The sequence below is a fragment of the Alosa pseudoharengus genome, unplaced genomic scaffold (genome assembly GCF_046254945.1).
Source record: "Alosa pseudoharengus isolate Yale_2024_CS ecotype anadromous, Long Island Sound unplaced genomic scaffold, YU_APseudo_1.1 YU_APseudo_1.1_scf_14, whole genome shotgun sequence".
NCBI classification, from domain to species: domain Eukaryota; kingdom Metazoa; phylum Chordata; class Actinopteri; order Clupeiformes; family Clupeidae; genus Alosa; species Alosa pseudoharengus.
Window position 1 is genome coordinate 37,418,958 of NW_027468609.1, and position 17,567 is coordinate 37,436,524.

The following is a 17,567-nucleotide window of genomic DNA, read 5'->3' on the forward strand; positions in this document are numbered from 1 at the left end:
GACAAAACAGATGTCATCCAATAACTAATTCAATGTTGATTCAGGCCTATAGGCCTAACTCGGCCTACTTGGCAACACCATTGAACACCACTTAAAAGTTCAACGAAGTGTTGCCATTGCTGCTGCTGTGCTGAAGAGATGTGGACGGCACGGCAGGGCATGCCCAATGAAAATAAATTAACGCAACGCAACACAACACAGACACTAACGCAAGGCAACACAACACAGACACTCTTTAATAATCAAAAAAATAAACCGCTAATGAAGTAAACTTCAAAAACCATCAAAAATCGTTCATCGCCTGTAACTCCGTGATAACAGGACGTAACAACGATGTCAGTCTATCATTGTTGCACTCGGAGAAAACCGGAATGTTTCATTCGTCCTGCGTTTCTGCTACGGCTGCAAACGGGATTCACTCGCAGTTAACCAAATATTACTTTATTAGGGCAGGACAGGCATATTTCTGGCTATTAAATTATTTCTTCTAAAGTCTGTAGTGAAGTCTGTGTAGGGTTTTCCAGGCTCCATTTCTTTTTACGAGACACCCTGCTCACAAGAGACATCTGCCGGTTGTTTGGGTTGTTGCAGCGTCGTTGCAGCGTCACTGGAAAAAAACAAATTAAAGTTGCGTGATCCCGCGCAGACCGCGAGGGAAGCTGGACAATTTGAAGTAATGCCCAACGTTTAATGATGTCGCAGACAAAAACAATTGACAAACAATTTAGGTGGCAGAAAATTGGTACTGTGTTCAGTGGAGAATGGGACAACTTCACAGCTTTGTAAATTTCGTATGCTGTACACTTTATGCTACCCATACACCAGAAGACTGGAAAGATTTGGAAAAGAGTTTTGAAAGACTACAGTCTCACACCCTCTCACATCTAAAGACAAGTCACAGATTTTATAGTTGCAGACGAGTCACAGACTAAGATTTTGTAACGACTAGGAATCTTGCAGGGTCACAATTTACAAGACTGTAGCTAGAAATGATTTCCCATTGTGCACCAAATATCAACAGGAACAAAACGAGGCTTGTATAAACGAGCCATATAGCCTACTCAAAGTCATATTTTGCTTCTGCAGCATTGTTTCATGTGTGACATCCCCAACCTGTGGTGTTGTGTATAACAACATCAAATTACATTTCTCTAGTTCACATTCCAGAATTTGCATAAAGATATAAAAGCATAATAGAGGAGCATGTTTGGCGAAGTCTCTGGCCAGAATCCTGAAGTGCTTTGCGGAATTGTGCTGGAGTCGACTGCGCAGGCAGGAGTTGGGCAGGATTCCGCCATACACCCCTTTATTCTTTAAATATGGAAGACTGTAGGTGTTAGGGAGGTGGTGAGTTGCGAGCGGAGTAACGCCTATGCTGCAACTTCGGCAGGTAGACTGTGAATAAGTAACCTGACTGATTGAAGGAGGCGTGGCAAATTCAGTCACGGTCCTCCTGAACTTCAGTTTGTAAACGCAATTTCACTAGTTCACATTCCAGAATTTGCATAAAGACATAAAAGCATAATAGAAGAGCATGTTTGGCAAAGTCTCTGGCCAGGGTCCTGAAGTGCTTCGCAGAATCGTGCCCCAAAAATTGTGTTAAAGATGAAGGACCCTATGGCCAGAACCACGTGGAGCAAATTCAACGGGAGTGTGAGGCACGCTTTCCTCAGATCAGAGATATTGGATCTGATATAAGAGTGATAAGGCTGATAGGTGTCAGAGGACCACCGACCGAGAGTTTTGAGGGCTTGATAGGACAGACCGTTATTTGCCACAGTGGTGGCTGCACCAATCCTAAAAGTATGAGTGAAGTAACGGTCTGCTGGGATTCCAACTTATAGCAGAAGGGGATCAAATATTGATGCAAATGCCAATCTATGAGTTGACATTCCAACAAGCGAACTTGTCTGGCAAGATAGATAGGGTCAAGGAGTGCTGTGCAGATTGGTCAGACCATCATTTGCCGTGGTGGTGGCTGTACCAATCCTAAATAATGGGTAGTCTCAAGGGTTAACTTAACATAACATGCTGGGCAATGAGCTGGCAGTTACAGAACTCGCGTCAGTGCAGGGGAATACAGCTTGCAGTTGCAGAGCTCGGGGTCAGTGCAGGAGAGTACAGCTTGCAGTTGCAGAGCTCACGGTCAGTACAGGAGTGTACAGCTTGCATTTGCAGAGCTCGGGGTCAGTGCAGGGGAGTACAGCTTGCAGTAGCGGAGCTCGGGATCAGTGTAGGGGAGTACAACTAGCCATTGCTGAGCTTGGGGTCAGTGCAGTGGGAATAGAGGAGTGATGCAGTTGCCGATAGTCATGGCACTTGATACGAAGATTTATGAGTGGTTCATGAGTTGACATTCCAAATTTACAATCTACAATTCTGCTTGTTTGGCAAGATCCCTAGCCAGGGTCATGGAGTGTACTGTGCTGGCAGGAGTCAAGCAGGATCCATGCGATCACCCCAAAAAATGCAACCCACTTGAAAAGACCCTGGCTAGGACGATGTAGACTATAGATAAGGTATAGGTAAAGGTATAGACCCTGGTATCTAAGGCCCCTGGAGTATTTGAGCAAGTGTTTTGGTAGACCGTTATTTGCTTGCCGCAATGAAACCTTAAACGGTCTGTGCCAATACCAATATGTGTCCTTGAAACCAATGAGGGTTACAGAAAATGTGCATTTGCAAATAAGAATCAAATATATGCTATAAGGGAAACTTAGACATTACATAGCGTAAACATGGTCTGAATATAAGGATAGATACTGAAGTGATAAATGGGTGTTACAGGTTTCTTCTTTGCAGTATTCCATTTCTAGAAAACACTGAGCTACCTAGCATTATGGTAGCCGACCTAGAGAATAAATAACCTGCAGCAAACACTTTAATAGGGCAGTTTTGCATTCAAGAGCATGAGAAGAAATTTAGAGAATGAGAGCAAGCGTCTAGGCTGGAGTAGGTTAGGCATTGACATGAAGATCAGTACAGGTGAAGAGCATGAAGAGCCATCATGAAGCTAAAACTGATTAATGGATGTTAACCAGTTAACTCGCAGCGGAACGCCGTCGCGCCATTTGGGGGGAGGAGGGGGGCGGTGGGGTGTATTAAATCAATGGGTAGGCTCATTACTTCATGTAATATTGACATCCCATACATCAATAAAAAGCTACGGGACTCAGGATTCCAAAGGTATCCACCATTCCATGTCAAACTGTGTGGTGTGAGCTACAGTAAGTAATTTATGCTGATATGCCCCCCTCAAACCCCCCCCCCCCCCCCTGCATCATTGCCCATTCTAATCCTTGTGTACACCCATAACAATATATTCATATGGCTAACCTGGTCTTGAAATGTCCGTAAGAATCCATAGAACAAGATTATATGTGTTGTTATAGTCCAATGTTGAACTGTGAATGTGTAAGCTTCCATATTCAAAACGTTTATAGAATAGAAATAAAAAACTGTCAAAGATTTTCCGGTGAATATCGGTGATTTTGAATACCATTCGGCTTCGAACTCCCTACTTATGTGTATTCCCCACGCTCCCCTGAGTCTCACGAACACAAAGAGCCATGTCACGTGTCTGTAGGATCTACCAATCACGAGAAATGAAGCAAAGACGAGGCAGAGACAAGCTTGGTCAGCTACACCTTTCTATTGGACATGCAAGCTTGGAATGGCAGCCACGTGGGCCTCTTACAAGTAAGAACGAAATTATGGACATATTCTTGTAGCCAATGACCAGAGCTTTTAAACGACGTATGGGATGTCGTCATTGACTTTGACCATGCACGTGTATCTCAATGCACAAAAGAAGCGCTTGTTGGTGCGCCTCTGTGGCTCTTTCTGAGAACTTCACAGGGTTATCCTGACTGTTTCAAAAAAATCTACATGGTCTCAGCTTTCCAATGATACCAGCCATGTGCTTGTAGACCAAACGATGTGGGCATGGTGGCCTCTCTAATACGTGCAGTGCCTTTTTGTCAGAATTACTGAAATATGACTGCAAAGCAAGTGGTTAAGAAAGACCATGTTTAGCAGAGTCTATGACTCAGCCAAAATGCTCTGCGGGGATTGTGCAGGAGTCACTGTGCAGGCAGGAGTCAGCAGGATCCGTGTATGCAGCCCAAGGATGAGGGCAACTAAGGCACCTTAAAGATGAAGCAAGAGGGTTTTGTAAAGAGCAGAACATGAAGAGCAGAAAGAGAAACTAAAGATTCAATAATGTCAATAGATTGACCTGGGTGTGATCTGGAACATTATTCTAACAACAAAACAATGTTAGAATAATGCAGTGAACCCATGAGTGGTGGCACAAATCCAGGGAAAGAGGGGTGAAGGAGAACCAGGGACACGGTCCCTGGCTGGGGAAGAGACGCGGGCACGAACGCGGTGTGGTACAAATATGTCTTCTGAAGGCCTAAACAGAGCCCAGCTAAAAATTCCAATAACATTTTGATCAACTTTGAGGGACAGCTATGACCATGCAGGATCATCCAGACCAAACGTGACGATTTTGCCACATACTGTTCCTATTTATGTACCAGCATGCAAAATTTGAGCCTTCTACATGGTTTAATTATTGCGCTATGGGCTTGTGAACTTTGACAAAAAAAAGAGGTTGAACAAAATCGACCCCACCCCTTGCTGGAGCGGGGAGCGAAATTGAGCGGAGCGACCTGATTTTTATTAGTGCAAACTGACTAACGTTTCGACGCCCATGCGTCTTCTTCAGTCAAAACGAAGACGCATGGGCGTCTAGACGTTAGTCAGTTTGACAGGAAGTGAGTGGGAGATAGAGATGGTGTGGGATCGGGAAATAAACTAGACTGCATTTCCGGCGGGAACTGCGAAAGTGTGCTTACCCTGGTCCGGTCACCAACGTGAGCAGACAGTGGCATACGCTATGCTGAACCTGGCTTGATCTAGGCATTGTAACAGTGCCTTTCAGTGTTGGAGCAGTGGCAATATCTCAAAAGCTCTGGGAGAGGGCTATTCAACTATTGGCTTGCGGGTTGAATGCGGTTCGTTGGATTTTACCTTTGGCCTGCCTTCGAATTTAGCTTCTATGACTGAGATCAAATCAATAAAATAAAATGACAGCAGTGATTGGCTGCAAAAATAAATAATGTCACGCGTCTTGCGCCTCTCAAACTGGGCTATCAGGTAACCTACAGAGGAATTGAAATTATGAAATATGACCAAGGCATTAAAAAGCTGCTTGTTTGTCAGGATACTTTTTCACTGATTTATTTTAAAAAATATGAGCTATGAGTGTGAATTATATTTTACTGGTTTATTTGACAAATAATCTATATGTATTTGCTCTATAAAGACCTTATGTCTGTTTGGGATTATTTTGTGAGCCTGGGGTTGTTTTGAGAGCCTATTGATGTAGCCTATCTCAGATGTATCTCAGAATAAAGGAATACTTCATATTACTCTAAACCACCATCTGTAAATCAACTGTATACTACTGTCTACATTGCACTATATTTCTTGACCTGTCTCTGTATATTTCATCACCTTTCTATACTTTGCCTCACATTGCAACACAGCTCAGATCTTTGATTGCTATGAAGGCCAATCGTTCTAAATGGATGGTTGCTATGGCCAAAGGCCAGTTCTATCTCTGCCATTGTCAAGCGGGCATATCGTAAAATTATGATTAACCTTATCTTATTTGAAACATCTCTATTTTACTTAGCCCACTTCCATTCAGTGGGTCCCATTAAGAAGTGGCCACTTCATTCGCGCTTACTGTGATTCACACAGCAGCATTAATCTGTCACCATATGCCTATGCCTACGTTTGCAAAGAAAACATTTTAATTTGATTTACATGAAATGTTACATTTAATGTACATGTTTACAATGAGTAGGCTAGTTTTGGTTGTTGGTGGTGTTATTGCATCCCTTAGTTATGTCTACAATGCAAGTTCCCTCGCGATTGGAAACTCCTGTAGACAATAGTAGACGCATTTCAAAACATCGCGTTAGGAGTCCTCGTGACTTATTTTAAGCTGTCACAGACTTGGGTGCTACTTTTAGGGCTAAAGTGCTTCGTGAATTACTGTTAGTAAAAAAAATAGCAGTCCTAAAGTTACAAGTGACAAAGTTACGAGTGCAAGCATCTCATATAAAATGACCATGGCGTTACGCTAAACAACATAAATCCCAATTAGCAACATACATCTCCTCCCTATAGCTAGCCACACAAGAAATGAATGATACTAAATCTCTGCTTAGCATGCTTCTCCGCTTAGCAGAAGGGGCACATTTATGTTGACCACTACAACATGACTCATTATGTCTGTAACTCTATAAAACACTTACTTTCATAAAGGACGCACACCATCCAGCACATACACATGGAAACCGATATTTTAGGTACTTGGCCACAAACTCAAAACGTGTTTCTCTGAAGCTCTGTTGTAGAATCTTTGCTCTGAAGGCTGTGTTGCTAGGCAACATCAAATAAACGAAAATGAGAGTCTTTTCAAGGTATTAAAAGTGTACGTGTGATTACAAATGGAGTGCTGCCGACCACTGTTCATTTCATGGCCCAGAATGCCTTGCATGTCTTTACAACAAAACAACACAGTAAAACCTAAATGCCCGTAAACATATGATTTTGCATACTTGTAACATTTTTAATAATACTCTCCCAATCATGATATTTAACAATAATGAAAAAATAATTTGAATACCGTCAATGTGAAAATAACTGTACTACGTCAGCAATAAATAGCTAATGTTCTCCTTACCATTTCAGTTCGTAAGTCCATACTATCCCATGGCTGAGCAAGGATTTCATGATTGGGCAAGGCTGCCCAGAGACATTGTGGCTGCCCAGAGACATTGTGCATACTTGGAAGGCATTATGGTAGAAGTACAACTGCAAATGTGAAAGGTGATAGTTACCTGTGGGTGGTTTGCCAAATGCTGGAAACTTTTGGAATATTTCTTTTTTTTTTTTAGCTTATGCACCCTCACATTGGAGTCCCGAGTTCATATACAAAATTTGGTATCGATATGTGACCGTGTTCCTGAGATATGGACGACTTCCTGTTTCAGAGCTTCGCTGTCGATTTCGTTTGGCTGTGACGGGCAAACACTTTCGAAAAAATCCTTCTGGTAACTTTTGTGAGGCTTGGTCCAAGGATAATGTACGTCAAGTTTCGTGGCGTTCGGACCAAATTTGTGACCTGTGAAAATTTAGTTTCGCTTTCTGTTCAACCCAATATGGCGGACGAACGACACGCCCACCTGACGTCATCTTCGCGAGCAACTTACACCGGTACTGACCGGACGTTTTAAAGTTGGAACGGTGTCTCTGTCTCAAAGGGCCTAGGCGCTAGAGCTGACAAAAAATTAGGCAGACGGGAATAATAATAATAAAACATAAGAAGAACAATAAGTGTGCTGCTTTGCAAGCACACTTAATGACCCAGGCTAGACTCGAACCTGGGTCCCAGTGGACACTGATCCATATGTGGTATGGTCGCTGTAGCCAGTTGTGCTACAGCGCCCCTCATGAGGTATATATTTCACTCAGAATAAATCTGCTTCCTTTCAAGGTTGGATTTTTCCTCATTGTTTCTTAAGTGAGAATAAGATGAATTGCTAAAAGATTATATTTTTACCTGTTTTCACTTTTTTTCACTTTACCAGTGGTGCTACAAATTGTAGAGTGCATTGTATTTTCTGACATTCATCAATATGACAAATTTTCTTGTCTTTTCATGATTTTTTTTGTATACTATTCTCTTTCTGAAGGTGAGTGAGGCTGGTGTGCACAGGCCACATGTTGGTGGTATCCATGGACGGAGTAATGATGGTTCCTATTCACTGGTTCTCGCTGGAGGCTTTGAGGACGAAGTGGTGAGTGATTTTTCTCAGTGTTTTATTCATATTCTCTGATTTTCTCTGGGCTGATATTTTCTAGACATTTATAACTAATGGTCACTGCATCATTATTTTAGGTCTACGTCAAGTTGCTGGAAACAATCATTTTGTATGCTCTCCAAGTCCTCAACACACAACTAAACTCCAAATTATTCTATTAATTCTACGTTATTTTGGTGACAATTTAAAGGAGCTGCATGTAATTTATTTTCTACGGTGGCTCAGGCGGCTCAACAAAATACAAAAGCTACAACACAACCGCATAAACTACAACACTTGCAAGTGTCACAAGATCGCAAAAGACAGCGTAACAAAATACATTAGCCACAACATAACAAAAAGCCACAATACATGCAAGTGTCACAACACAACGGATATGAATCCACAACGAAAATTAATCCAAAACGGAATTCACCTTTCGCTAAGTCCCACCCCCTGGATTTGACTAGAATTGCGATGGTAGCTGTAAGCCTGCCTGTGCAAAATACATCCTAAGAGGCTTTTGGAGACCCATGGATCTGATTTAGTTTAGAATCCGTCAAAGGACTGTAGTATCTCATGGAGGGACAGAGTAACTTTAGCGGTCTATGTCAAGAACGCATATCGGTTGGACGTTTTTTCCTGAAGAAGTCGATGCTGTTGTGGATGAATGAGTGCTCAGTCCTCGAAGTTGCCACAATGGGAAGGGGATTTCACATGAAGTGCTTGGTAAGTGCTTACAGAGAGGGTTTTTAATGTCTAATGCTAAGTGTTTAAAACAGCAAGGAAGTAATGTTAATGTTATCACTAGGATAGAACTAACTTCTTTCAGTAATGTTAAACAGTAAACTGACATGACATTTGTATCAGAGTTTAAGTCCTGTTGTTATTTTTCTTTAATGTTCAAGTAGCCTATGTTGTGCAATTTTTACACGACTAGCTATGTCTTGCAAGCTTGCTAGGGACGGTTAAAGTTAGCTTGCTATCACTAGTTGAATGTAGCCTACAGTGATATCAAGCTAATGCCCTAGCAAGTCATTCACTAACGTTACCTTGGAATTGATAACTAACGTTGTGTTAACTTTAACATACCTTAATTGTACACCACAATTTATAAAGAAACAAAGTTTAAAAAGAAAATCAGATGGATTAGACGAATAATTATTAAGGAGCAACAGGATTTTCTACCAACATTTCCTGTTAAATTAAATATTTCATGCACATATTGAGCTGCACGGCCACCAGATGGTACCATTCCACTGCTTGCTTGCATCCAAATAAGGCCAGTGCTGTGCCATGCCGCCATCTGGTGGCCAGGAAATATATAATGTAGCCCATTATATTTATTAGAAAAGAAACGGCCGTTGAATAATACTGTACTTGTACTTCCTTACCAATTATTCTTCTAATCCATCTATTATATTGTGTTTTTCTTTTCAAACTTTGTTCCTTTATAAATTGTGGTGTATCATTAAGGTACGTTTTTGAATGTAATTACTTATTAGACATTAGATTCATCATTTGACAACTCATCATTTGACATTAGATTACCATACATTTTAGCAATGGGCACAGTCTTAGGGGCTGACATTTCTCCACATTGCTTCAGACAATTTCTGTTATTCTTGCTGTATAATATCTGTAGAAACAAAATTTAGTTTATTACCAAAGTGAAATGGTTGCTGGCGTTAGGTTGAGCACATTTTCGAAGAATTGTTTTGATGTGTTTTGACAGCGGTTAGTAAAGATGCTCCTCTTGAATAAATGTGTATTATTCGGTGTCACACAGAACAAGGCTATGCATTTAGGTATAAATGTAGGCTAGGCTATATAAATAAATTACCTGTCCAACTTGAACCTATGCAATTCACTTTGTGATGTGTTGCATACAAGCTGGCCTCCCTCCCTCATCTATAAAATGGTTTCTTTGTGATTTGATTTTCGTATTTTATGGTCTGGTTTTTAATTGTGTCGTTCATGTTGCAGTTTTACAAGAAACGGATCTCAATTGTTGCAGCTTTACAACAGAAGCAAGGCCAGCGATCCCAGAGCCAGCTGGAGGCTTTGCCACATGAGTGGGACTTCACGTTACAGAAAGAAGCTTTTTTTTTAACCAGGACACAAGAGGGGGGCGTTGCCTGACGGACGGAGGCACACTTTGTGTGGGTGACTGATATTTGGTTCGATACAATGCTTTGCACTTTTATGCTGAACTTATAAAAAAGACGTGTTGTCACTGAAAAATAATAACATTAACATATACAAAATTGTATTTTGTCTTGTTTCATGACAGTTTCAATACAGTTGCTGGCTGAATCATTGTGTCTGCCTTAGGTTGGCAAAAGACTGAGACTGCTATCGTGCACCCGGCGCAAGGTGGCGCAAAACGCAACGCAAAGCTTATTCTTATCTTACACTTAATAAAGTGTTGATTTTACGCCATGCGTTCCTGTTGCGCCCAGGGGTGTGGTAATTGTCAACATAAGGTGTAGTCTGGCAAATGATCCAAAAATCACTATCTTGCACCCTCTAAAATTCATTACACCACTGACCAAGAAAAACCTGGCCTATAGCGAAAGGCGCATATACTGTATGTACACACATTCAAACTGCTCCGGTGAAGTGGAGGTGGATGGTCTCCCCACCACAACAGACTGCTGCTCTCTTCCGTTGTGTTGTTGCTTTTGCAATTGTGTTGTAGCTAATGTTTTTCATTAAGCCGTCTTTTGTGGTCGTGCTCTGACACCACAAGTATTGTGCTTTTGCGGTCGTGTTTTGGCTTTTGCAATTGTGTTGTGGCTTTTGTATTTCGTTGAGCCATCTGAGCCACCGTCATTTTCTGTACTCAATCATAAAATGACCATGATATGCCATCAAAGATGAAGTAAACATGTTAAAGGAATTATCCGGAGTAAAATGCACTTTAGATCAATTTACGGATGATTGGGAGTACATACGTTGTTGACACCCAAATCATGTCATTTGGATGTGTTTTGAGAAAGTTCGATGTTACCGTTTTTAGTCAAAGCTCGTTAGCCTGGACGTGACGCGGGCATGTCATTTCGCCGCTACAAAACACTATTTTTATACCTCTTCTACAGTTCCAAACAACATTACACTTACGTGGTAGTGAGTAGATGGTCCCTAAAGCCAAACCGAAGTATCCCGAGGTCTTTATGTGGTCGGATAGAGAGTCCAGAATGAATTTCATCAAGCCAGTACTTTTCCGGAAATGTTGGCATCTTTGCTGCCATCTTCAGGGGAAAGTCCGTATGAGTGTGGAGTAACATGCTCTGGAAATTCACAATTTCGTCGCCGTTTTTAAAAAAAAAAAAAAAAACATAGTCCAGTCCATACAACTTCATTTCAATTTCGAAAGAAATACTGGACTATGTTTTAAAAAAAAAAAAACGGCGACGAAATTGTGAATTTCCAGAGTGTGTTACCCCTTCCCCACACTCAAAGATGGCAACATTTCCGGAAAGGTACTGGCTTGATGAAATTCATTCTGGACTCTCTATCCGACCACATAAAGACCTCGGGATACTTCGGTTTGGCTTTAGGGACCCTCTACTCACTACCACGTAAGTGTAATGTTGTTTGGAACTGTAGAAGAGGTATAAAAATAGTGTTTTGTAGCGGCGAAATGACATGCCCGCGTCACGTCCAGGCTAACGAGCTTTGACTAAAAACGGTAACATCGAACTTTCTCAAAACACAAATTACATGATTTGGGTGTCAACTCAACGTATGTACTCCTATGTACGTATGGACTTACTGGCCTGTCTTACAATGCTACATCAGTGTTATTTTTGACAGCTAATTTAGATTTATTCTTAGTCTTTAGATGAAAATACTTAATAGTTTTAGTCATATTTTAGTCATATGTTCTTCATAGTTTTAGTCAACCTTTTGTCATTATTTTTAGTCAAAATGTTTCCTCTCTTTAAACTTCCCATATAAAGAAACCTCCACAAATAGGCCTAAAATAACGACTTGCATTATTTGCACTATTTAGGCTACGTCGGAATTAACGTCTACAGTGCTATGGATCCATTTGTCTTCCACTACAACAAAATATATCTCTCTTTAGAAAGGGACAGCCTATTGAGCTGAAGAGTAACAACAGGTTGATAGACTACCCCTGCGTAGCATTCGAGAATATCCACAAACTCTCGGATGTGCATTAAAACGTATCCTTTAGTAGGCCTAGGCTAGATCAGTTAGCCTGGCCCCGCCCACCTAGATGTTCTTTCAGGGAGATCTAGTCTGGAACACCATAGTTCATAACCATTTCCCTCAAACAAGAAAAATGTCAGGCCAATCAGCGACAGGAGGGGAAGACGAAACCGAAACTTATTGTGATAAACAGAAGCGGCAACACCTGCAAACGTCAAATATGCAGTTAGAAAAATGCAGATGGTAGACCCACAGGTAGACCCACATACAATGTTTCCTGACTGTTGGTGCTGTTTATTGTCAGTTTGTAAAGTTTAGGCGAAGTAGGAAGTAATGTTAGGAATCTCTGATCATTGTGATTGGTAAGGCTGGACCAATGATTTCAAAGTTAGTGATCGCCCCGATGCAAGTGTTGCAAGAGTTTCCCAATCGACAGTTACCAGGCTCTATTCACTTTGTGAATGAGTTTGGGTATTTCCAGGTTATAGATCAGTCAATTGCACAGCACAATCTTTTCCAAACTGACGGTGCTCAAAACAATACAACACAACCGTGTACAGAGCAGGATGAGGACAACCTGAGGTTGTGTGTATATGTTCAAACTTTTGTTTCACATCACATTGAACTGAGTCTTACCATTCAAGTAGCCAACAGAATGATGGAAATAATAATAATGGCCTACTACTACTATTAATACTACTACACTGCAAAAAGTGATTGCTTCTACCGTGGAGGTAGAAGTGCGGGTTTTTTCCTAAAACCGGCTGATTTATGCTGTTCTGTCAGAGCATAATGTTTTGGGCCCTCTCTTAGAGCCTGTTATTTGTTTTGCAAAAATCCACAGCTCCCGGTTCTGGTGGGCACTGACGAGTACGAACTCGATGCAGCTTTAAATAATGTTATGTAAATCTGTGCACTTTCAGTCAGAGATTAGGGTTTGCATTATGCCTAAAACACACATGCATACTGAAAATCCTCAAATTTACGGGCCGGGATTCAATTTATAAATAAATGCCGACCCCCAATTGCCTACATTGTTTCTAATGAAAAGTCGTTGTCCTAAACTGGGTCTCCAACACGCCGCTCTCAAGCTACCAGTTGCTTGCCACCCCCTTCTAAGCTTGCCAGAGGCTAGCCTACATTTACACAATTGTTGCCGCAAGGCATTCCAGCATACAAAATTAATAGAAAAGTAAATCATGCATAATTAAAAAAACAAAAAAACAATTTAGGCTACCGTAGGCCTACGCAATAAGATTTCCATTACAGCACAGCACACGTTCAATGAATGAATGAAAGTAGATGCCTTGTCTCACAATAAACAGTGGGTGGAAATGACACTTTCAACTACATAAAACTTAATAGTGAACCATCAGATACCCCCCAGATTTCAGTGCCCATCAGTCCCAACATTTAGCATAATAATCAAACAGTCCAAACGTAAATTAAATCTCAAACCAAACCGAACATCTTCTGCTTTTGATACCCTACGGGTATGACTCTCCAAACGAAACGCATGTCTCACAATAAAAGAAAAGGCAATAAAATGCACTTAGGCTAAGAAATAAAGGCCTGCCTCGAATACAAGCCAGCCCCAAATAAAGGACTGTGCTTTGCACAGCCTAAGTAAATTAGCCATTAAGACTCCAGCCATAATTTGAGGATTTACAAGTCTGTCTCCTAAACATTCCTCACCCGTTATCCAGACATGCATGAAAACATTTGAAAACAAAATTCAGCCATAGGTTATTTTGAGAATGATGACTTTCTCTTCAGCATTGTCCTAACCGTTAAAAATAGGCAGATATGACGAGGCATTGCAACAATGTTTACAGAGATACACTGTAAGGTTGGCTGCAAAGATTATGCAGACTGTTACGATTGACTAACACTTGCGCACACACACATTATCGAAATCATACGCTGGACGCTTTAGGCTATAGTCTTTCTACATGGTTTTAGTTAATGATCAGGCTATACCACAAGTTAATAGTGGTTTGTGTAAACCAGGACACTTTAGCGTTCCGACAGGCTTTTGTTGGGACTCGCAACCCAAAATGCTTGATTGATGTACCACATCAGCATTTTTGTTCAGTGAATCTTTTGTACAGTAAATTGCTTTACAATTACCGTCGGGCCCTTGGTCACCTTCTTTATCGCCCAGTTCGCCTCAGCTTGCCGCCATTCACTCAATCTTTTTGGCCTCTGTGTCCAGTTACAGTACATAGTTTGTCTGTTCTTGGTCTTGGATTTTGTGAAATAAATTTCTAAATAAATGCAACTTATAGTCTGGTGCGACTTACATATGTTTTTTTCCTCTTTATGAGGCATTTTTTGACTGATGTGAATTATAGTCTGGAAAATACGGTAAAAACAAGTAAATTTTATCTGCCAATGGATTAAGAAAATGTATCTAAAAATGTAAGATTTAAGACAATTTGTCTTAAATCTTAAATTTCATCTTAAATGAAGGTGAATTTTCTTAATCCATTGGCAGATTTGCTTGTTTTTTTATGTGTCTTAATTTAAGATGATTTTGACTTAATTTAAGTCAAATAACCTTACAAGAAAGCTCAAATTAAGTAGCATTATACTGAAAACAATACTAACTAGCTTTTTATCTTAATATGAGATTATAACACTTGGTAAGATATCACTTTTTGCAGTGTACCACTACTACTACTACTACTACTACTACTACTACTAATAATAATAAATATAGCTGCAAGCAGCAATGTGGGGGCCAAGCAGGCAGTTCAGCAGTCCAGATTTGGCATGAAACTCAATGCCGTGGCATCAGGCATATAGCATCAAGCAGTCACAGCAAGTTCCATGTCAAACAACCCAAGAATGGCTGAGTTACAAGGTCAAGTTTCACATCAAAACATAACTGATTTTGTGGGGCTGAACCAGGGCTGAGTGTCGCCGCCCCCTCACCCAGCCAACCCACCGCCACTGCCCGTCCCACCCCGCCCCAACCTTGCACGCATTAGAATGAACTTGATGGAACTCGCTGTCATCAGTTTCACATCAAAAATAAAAGATCGATTGAGATATGATCATGCTTGCTGTAATTTCAATGCCCCCATAGAGGTCAAAGGTCACCAACTTATTTGTGCATCATCAGGATGAACCAGACGGTTCTATGGGCTGCCATTGACCTCCATTGCAGAATAATACAGCAACTACAGGCCAAAATACATTTTTGCCAATTACAGAGACCCCTAGAGGTCAAAGGTCACCAAATTTCTTGAGCGTCCTCCTGGTGGGTCCTGAGGACCATGTACTAAGTTTGGTTTTGATACATGAAAGCATTGCTGAGATATGAGCTCACTTCCTGTTTGGCGGCTTCGCCGCAAATTTCGATTGGTTGTTACAGGCAAACGCTTCGGTCAATTGTTCCAGAAAAAAATACACTGATAAGGCATGGTCTGAAGATGGTCTCTGCCAATTTTGGTGAGGATCCGCTGAAATTTGTGACCTGCGAAAACTTGTACGTGTTTTTGATTAAATCCAATATGGCGGCCGAATCAATTACGATGACATCACAAGTTGGCTTGGGTCGACCTAAGGACCTCCAACAGTATTACCAGACACCACTAGTGCGTTTTAATTATAAGCACAACAGCAGCTACAGGCCAAAAGGCATGTTTCTAAATTACAGCGCCCCCTAGAGGTCAAAGGTCACCAGATTTTTTGAGTGCCCTACTGATGGGGTTATAAGTCCATGTACTAAGTTTGGTTATGACAGATGAAAGGGTTGCTGAGATATGAGCTCACTTCCTGTTTGGCGGCTTCGCCGCATATTTCGTTTGGCTGTTACAGGCAAACAGTTTTAGTTCCGAAGATGAAAATCGATAACTTTTGTGCGGCTTCGTCTGAAGATGTTATGTGCTAAGTTTCGTGAAAATCGGACAAAATTTGTGACCTGTGAAGTTTTAGTTTCACTTTCACTAAAATCCAATATGGCGGAAAATGACGTCATAGGGTGCGTTGAACTCGGCTTGGTCCAGTACTGTGGTCCAAGTACACTGAATACTGTGTCTCCTCATTAGAAAGTCTCTGGTTTAAGTATGAATTGTTTTTTTTTGTGTTATTTGAGTAAAAAATGTAATATTGATCCTTAACATGGTGAAAAGCCTATGTTAGCCATGTACTGTAACTTTTCACTGTGGCATAGTTCTGAATTTGTGTTTATTTAAGGCCTCAACAATGGTCCTTTTGGTCACAACGTGTGATTTTTGACACTATAGTGATAGTGACCTGTCCAATCAACAAAGAAAAAGCATACATTGGAGGTAAAATATGGGTCTAGGGACCTGAGTAATATTTTAATGTGACTTTTTCAGAGATATTGACAGTTTATGAGCTAAATATGACTATGATACTAGATTTAACATGGACTTAAAATAAGAAGAACATATAAAAATTGGATTCCTTGTATCAAACAAAGTAGAGAAAATACATTATACAACAATTTAAGACTAAAGGAAGCTGAGCTATAATCTTTTTTCTTTTCGGCGGGGGCCATTTTGGATTTTATGGATAACTGCCACTAGGGGGGCCACCCCAACTTGTATCCATGGATTTTTGAAAACCTTAGGCCTATACCTAACACCCTGCCAAAAATCAAAAACTTATCCAGAAGGATTTCACATATTCCTTCCCAGCTAAAAGGGTTAAGTGCTGTTCAGAAATGTAGTGGAGACAACCTAAGCCCCCTGAGAATCTTGGGAATACCCTGTTCATAAGATATATTTAAAACAAAAGAACACGGCAAAAAGTATAAGGTGATGATGATAAGTATGATTAGTAGTAGTAGTAGTAATTGTGGTTAAAAAGGTGTTTGTTTTGTAGAATATGGTTCTGTTGTGTTTATGTTTACCTTTATTAATTAAAAAAAGTAGATACTTCCAACCAACATTATTCATTATGGGGGGAATCAATCGAATTCTCCCCTTTGGTTAAACCTGTCATTTACGTGCGATAGAGGGAGTTACACATTTTATGAGGAGCAACCCCAAAATCTGGGTGTTTCTTATGTATACAACTCTTGCACGCACAAATTAACATTACAGTATCGAATTTGGTGCTTAATATGCTGATCCAGCTTCATGTTTTCCCCCATTACAGTGTCACACGGTGGCATATTTCCCATTACCTTATCCATGAGGCTACATTGTTAAATAGTGAAAACCCTGTTATTATCATCCACCTTGGATGTTGGAGCTTACGGACTGTGCATCTTCAGTTTTAACTTGACATGAAGTCATAATCCCATAGCCTACATTCAAATCTGTCCATTTATTTCCAATTTGACTGAAGTCATCCATACATTTGCACAGACTTTGGCAGGCCTCGGCTGGTATTGTTATGCCAGTTTTTACTGTATTCGAAACTGCAGGTGTCAGTCTACAACTTTGTTAATATAGATACATTGATATTATGAGAAGCAGCTGCCATTGAAACTTTCTTTCTTAACAGTGAGTTTTTAAATTATGGATT

General features: G+C 40.6%; 1 protein-coding gene across 1 annotated transcript in view; it reads left to right on the forward strand.

Annotated features, from left to right (window-relative positions):
* The window catches only part of uhrf2 (ubiquitin like with PHD and ring finger domains 2), a 187,769-nt gene that overhangs the window by 130,266 nt on the left and 39,936 nt on the right, over positions 1 to 17,567 (forward strand). Inside the window, exon 9 of the mRNA XM_076284888.1 lies at positions 7,776 to 7,880. Within this exon, the coding sequence (XP_076141003.1) occupies positions 7,776 to 7,880 (105 nt within the window). The remainder of the gene's footprint in view (positions 1 to 7,775; positions 7,881 to 17,567) is intronic.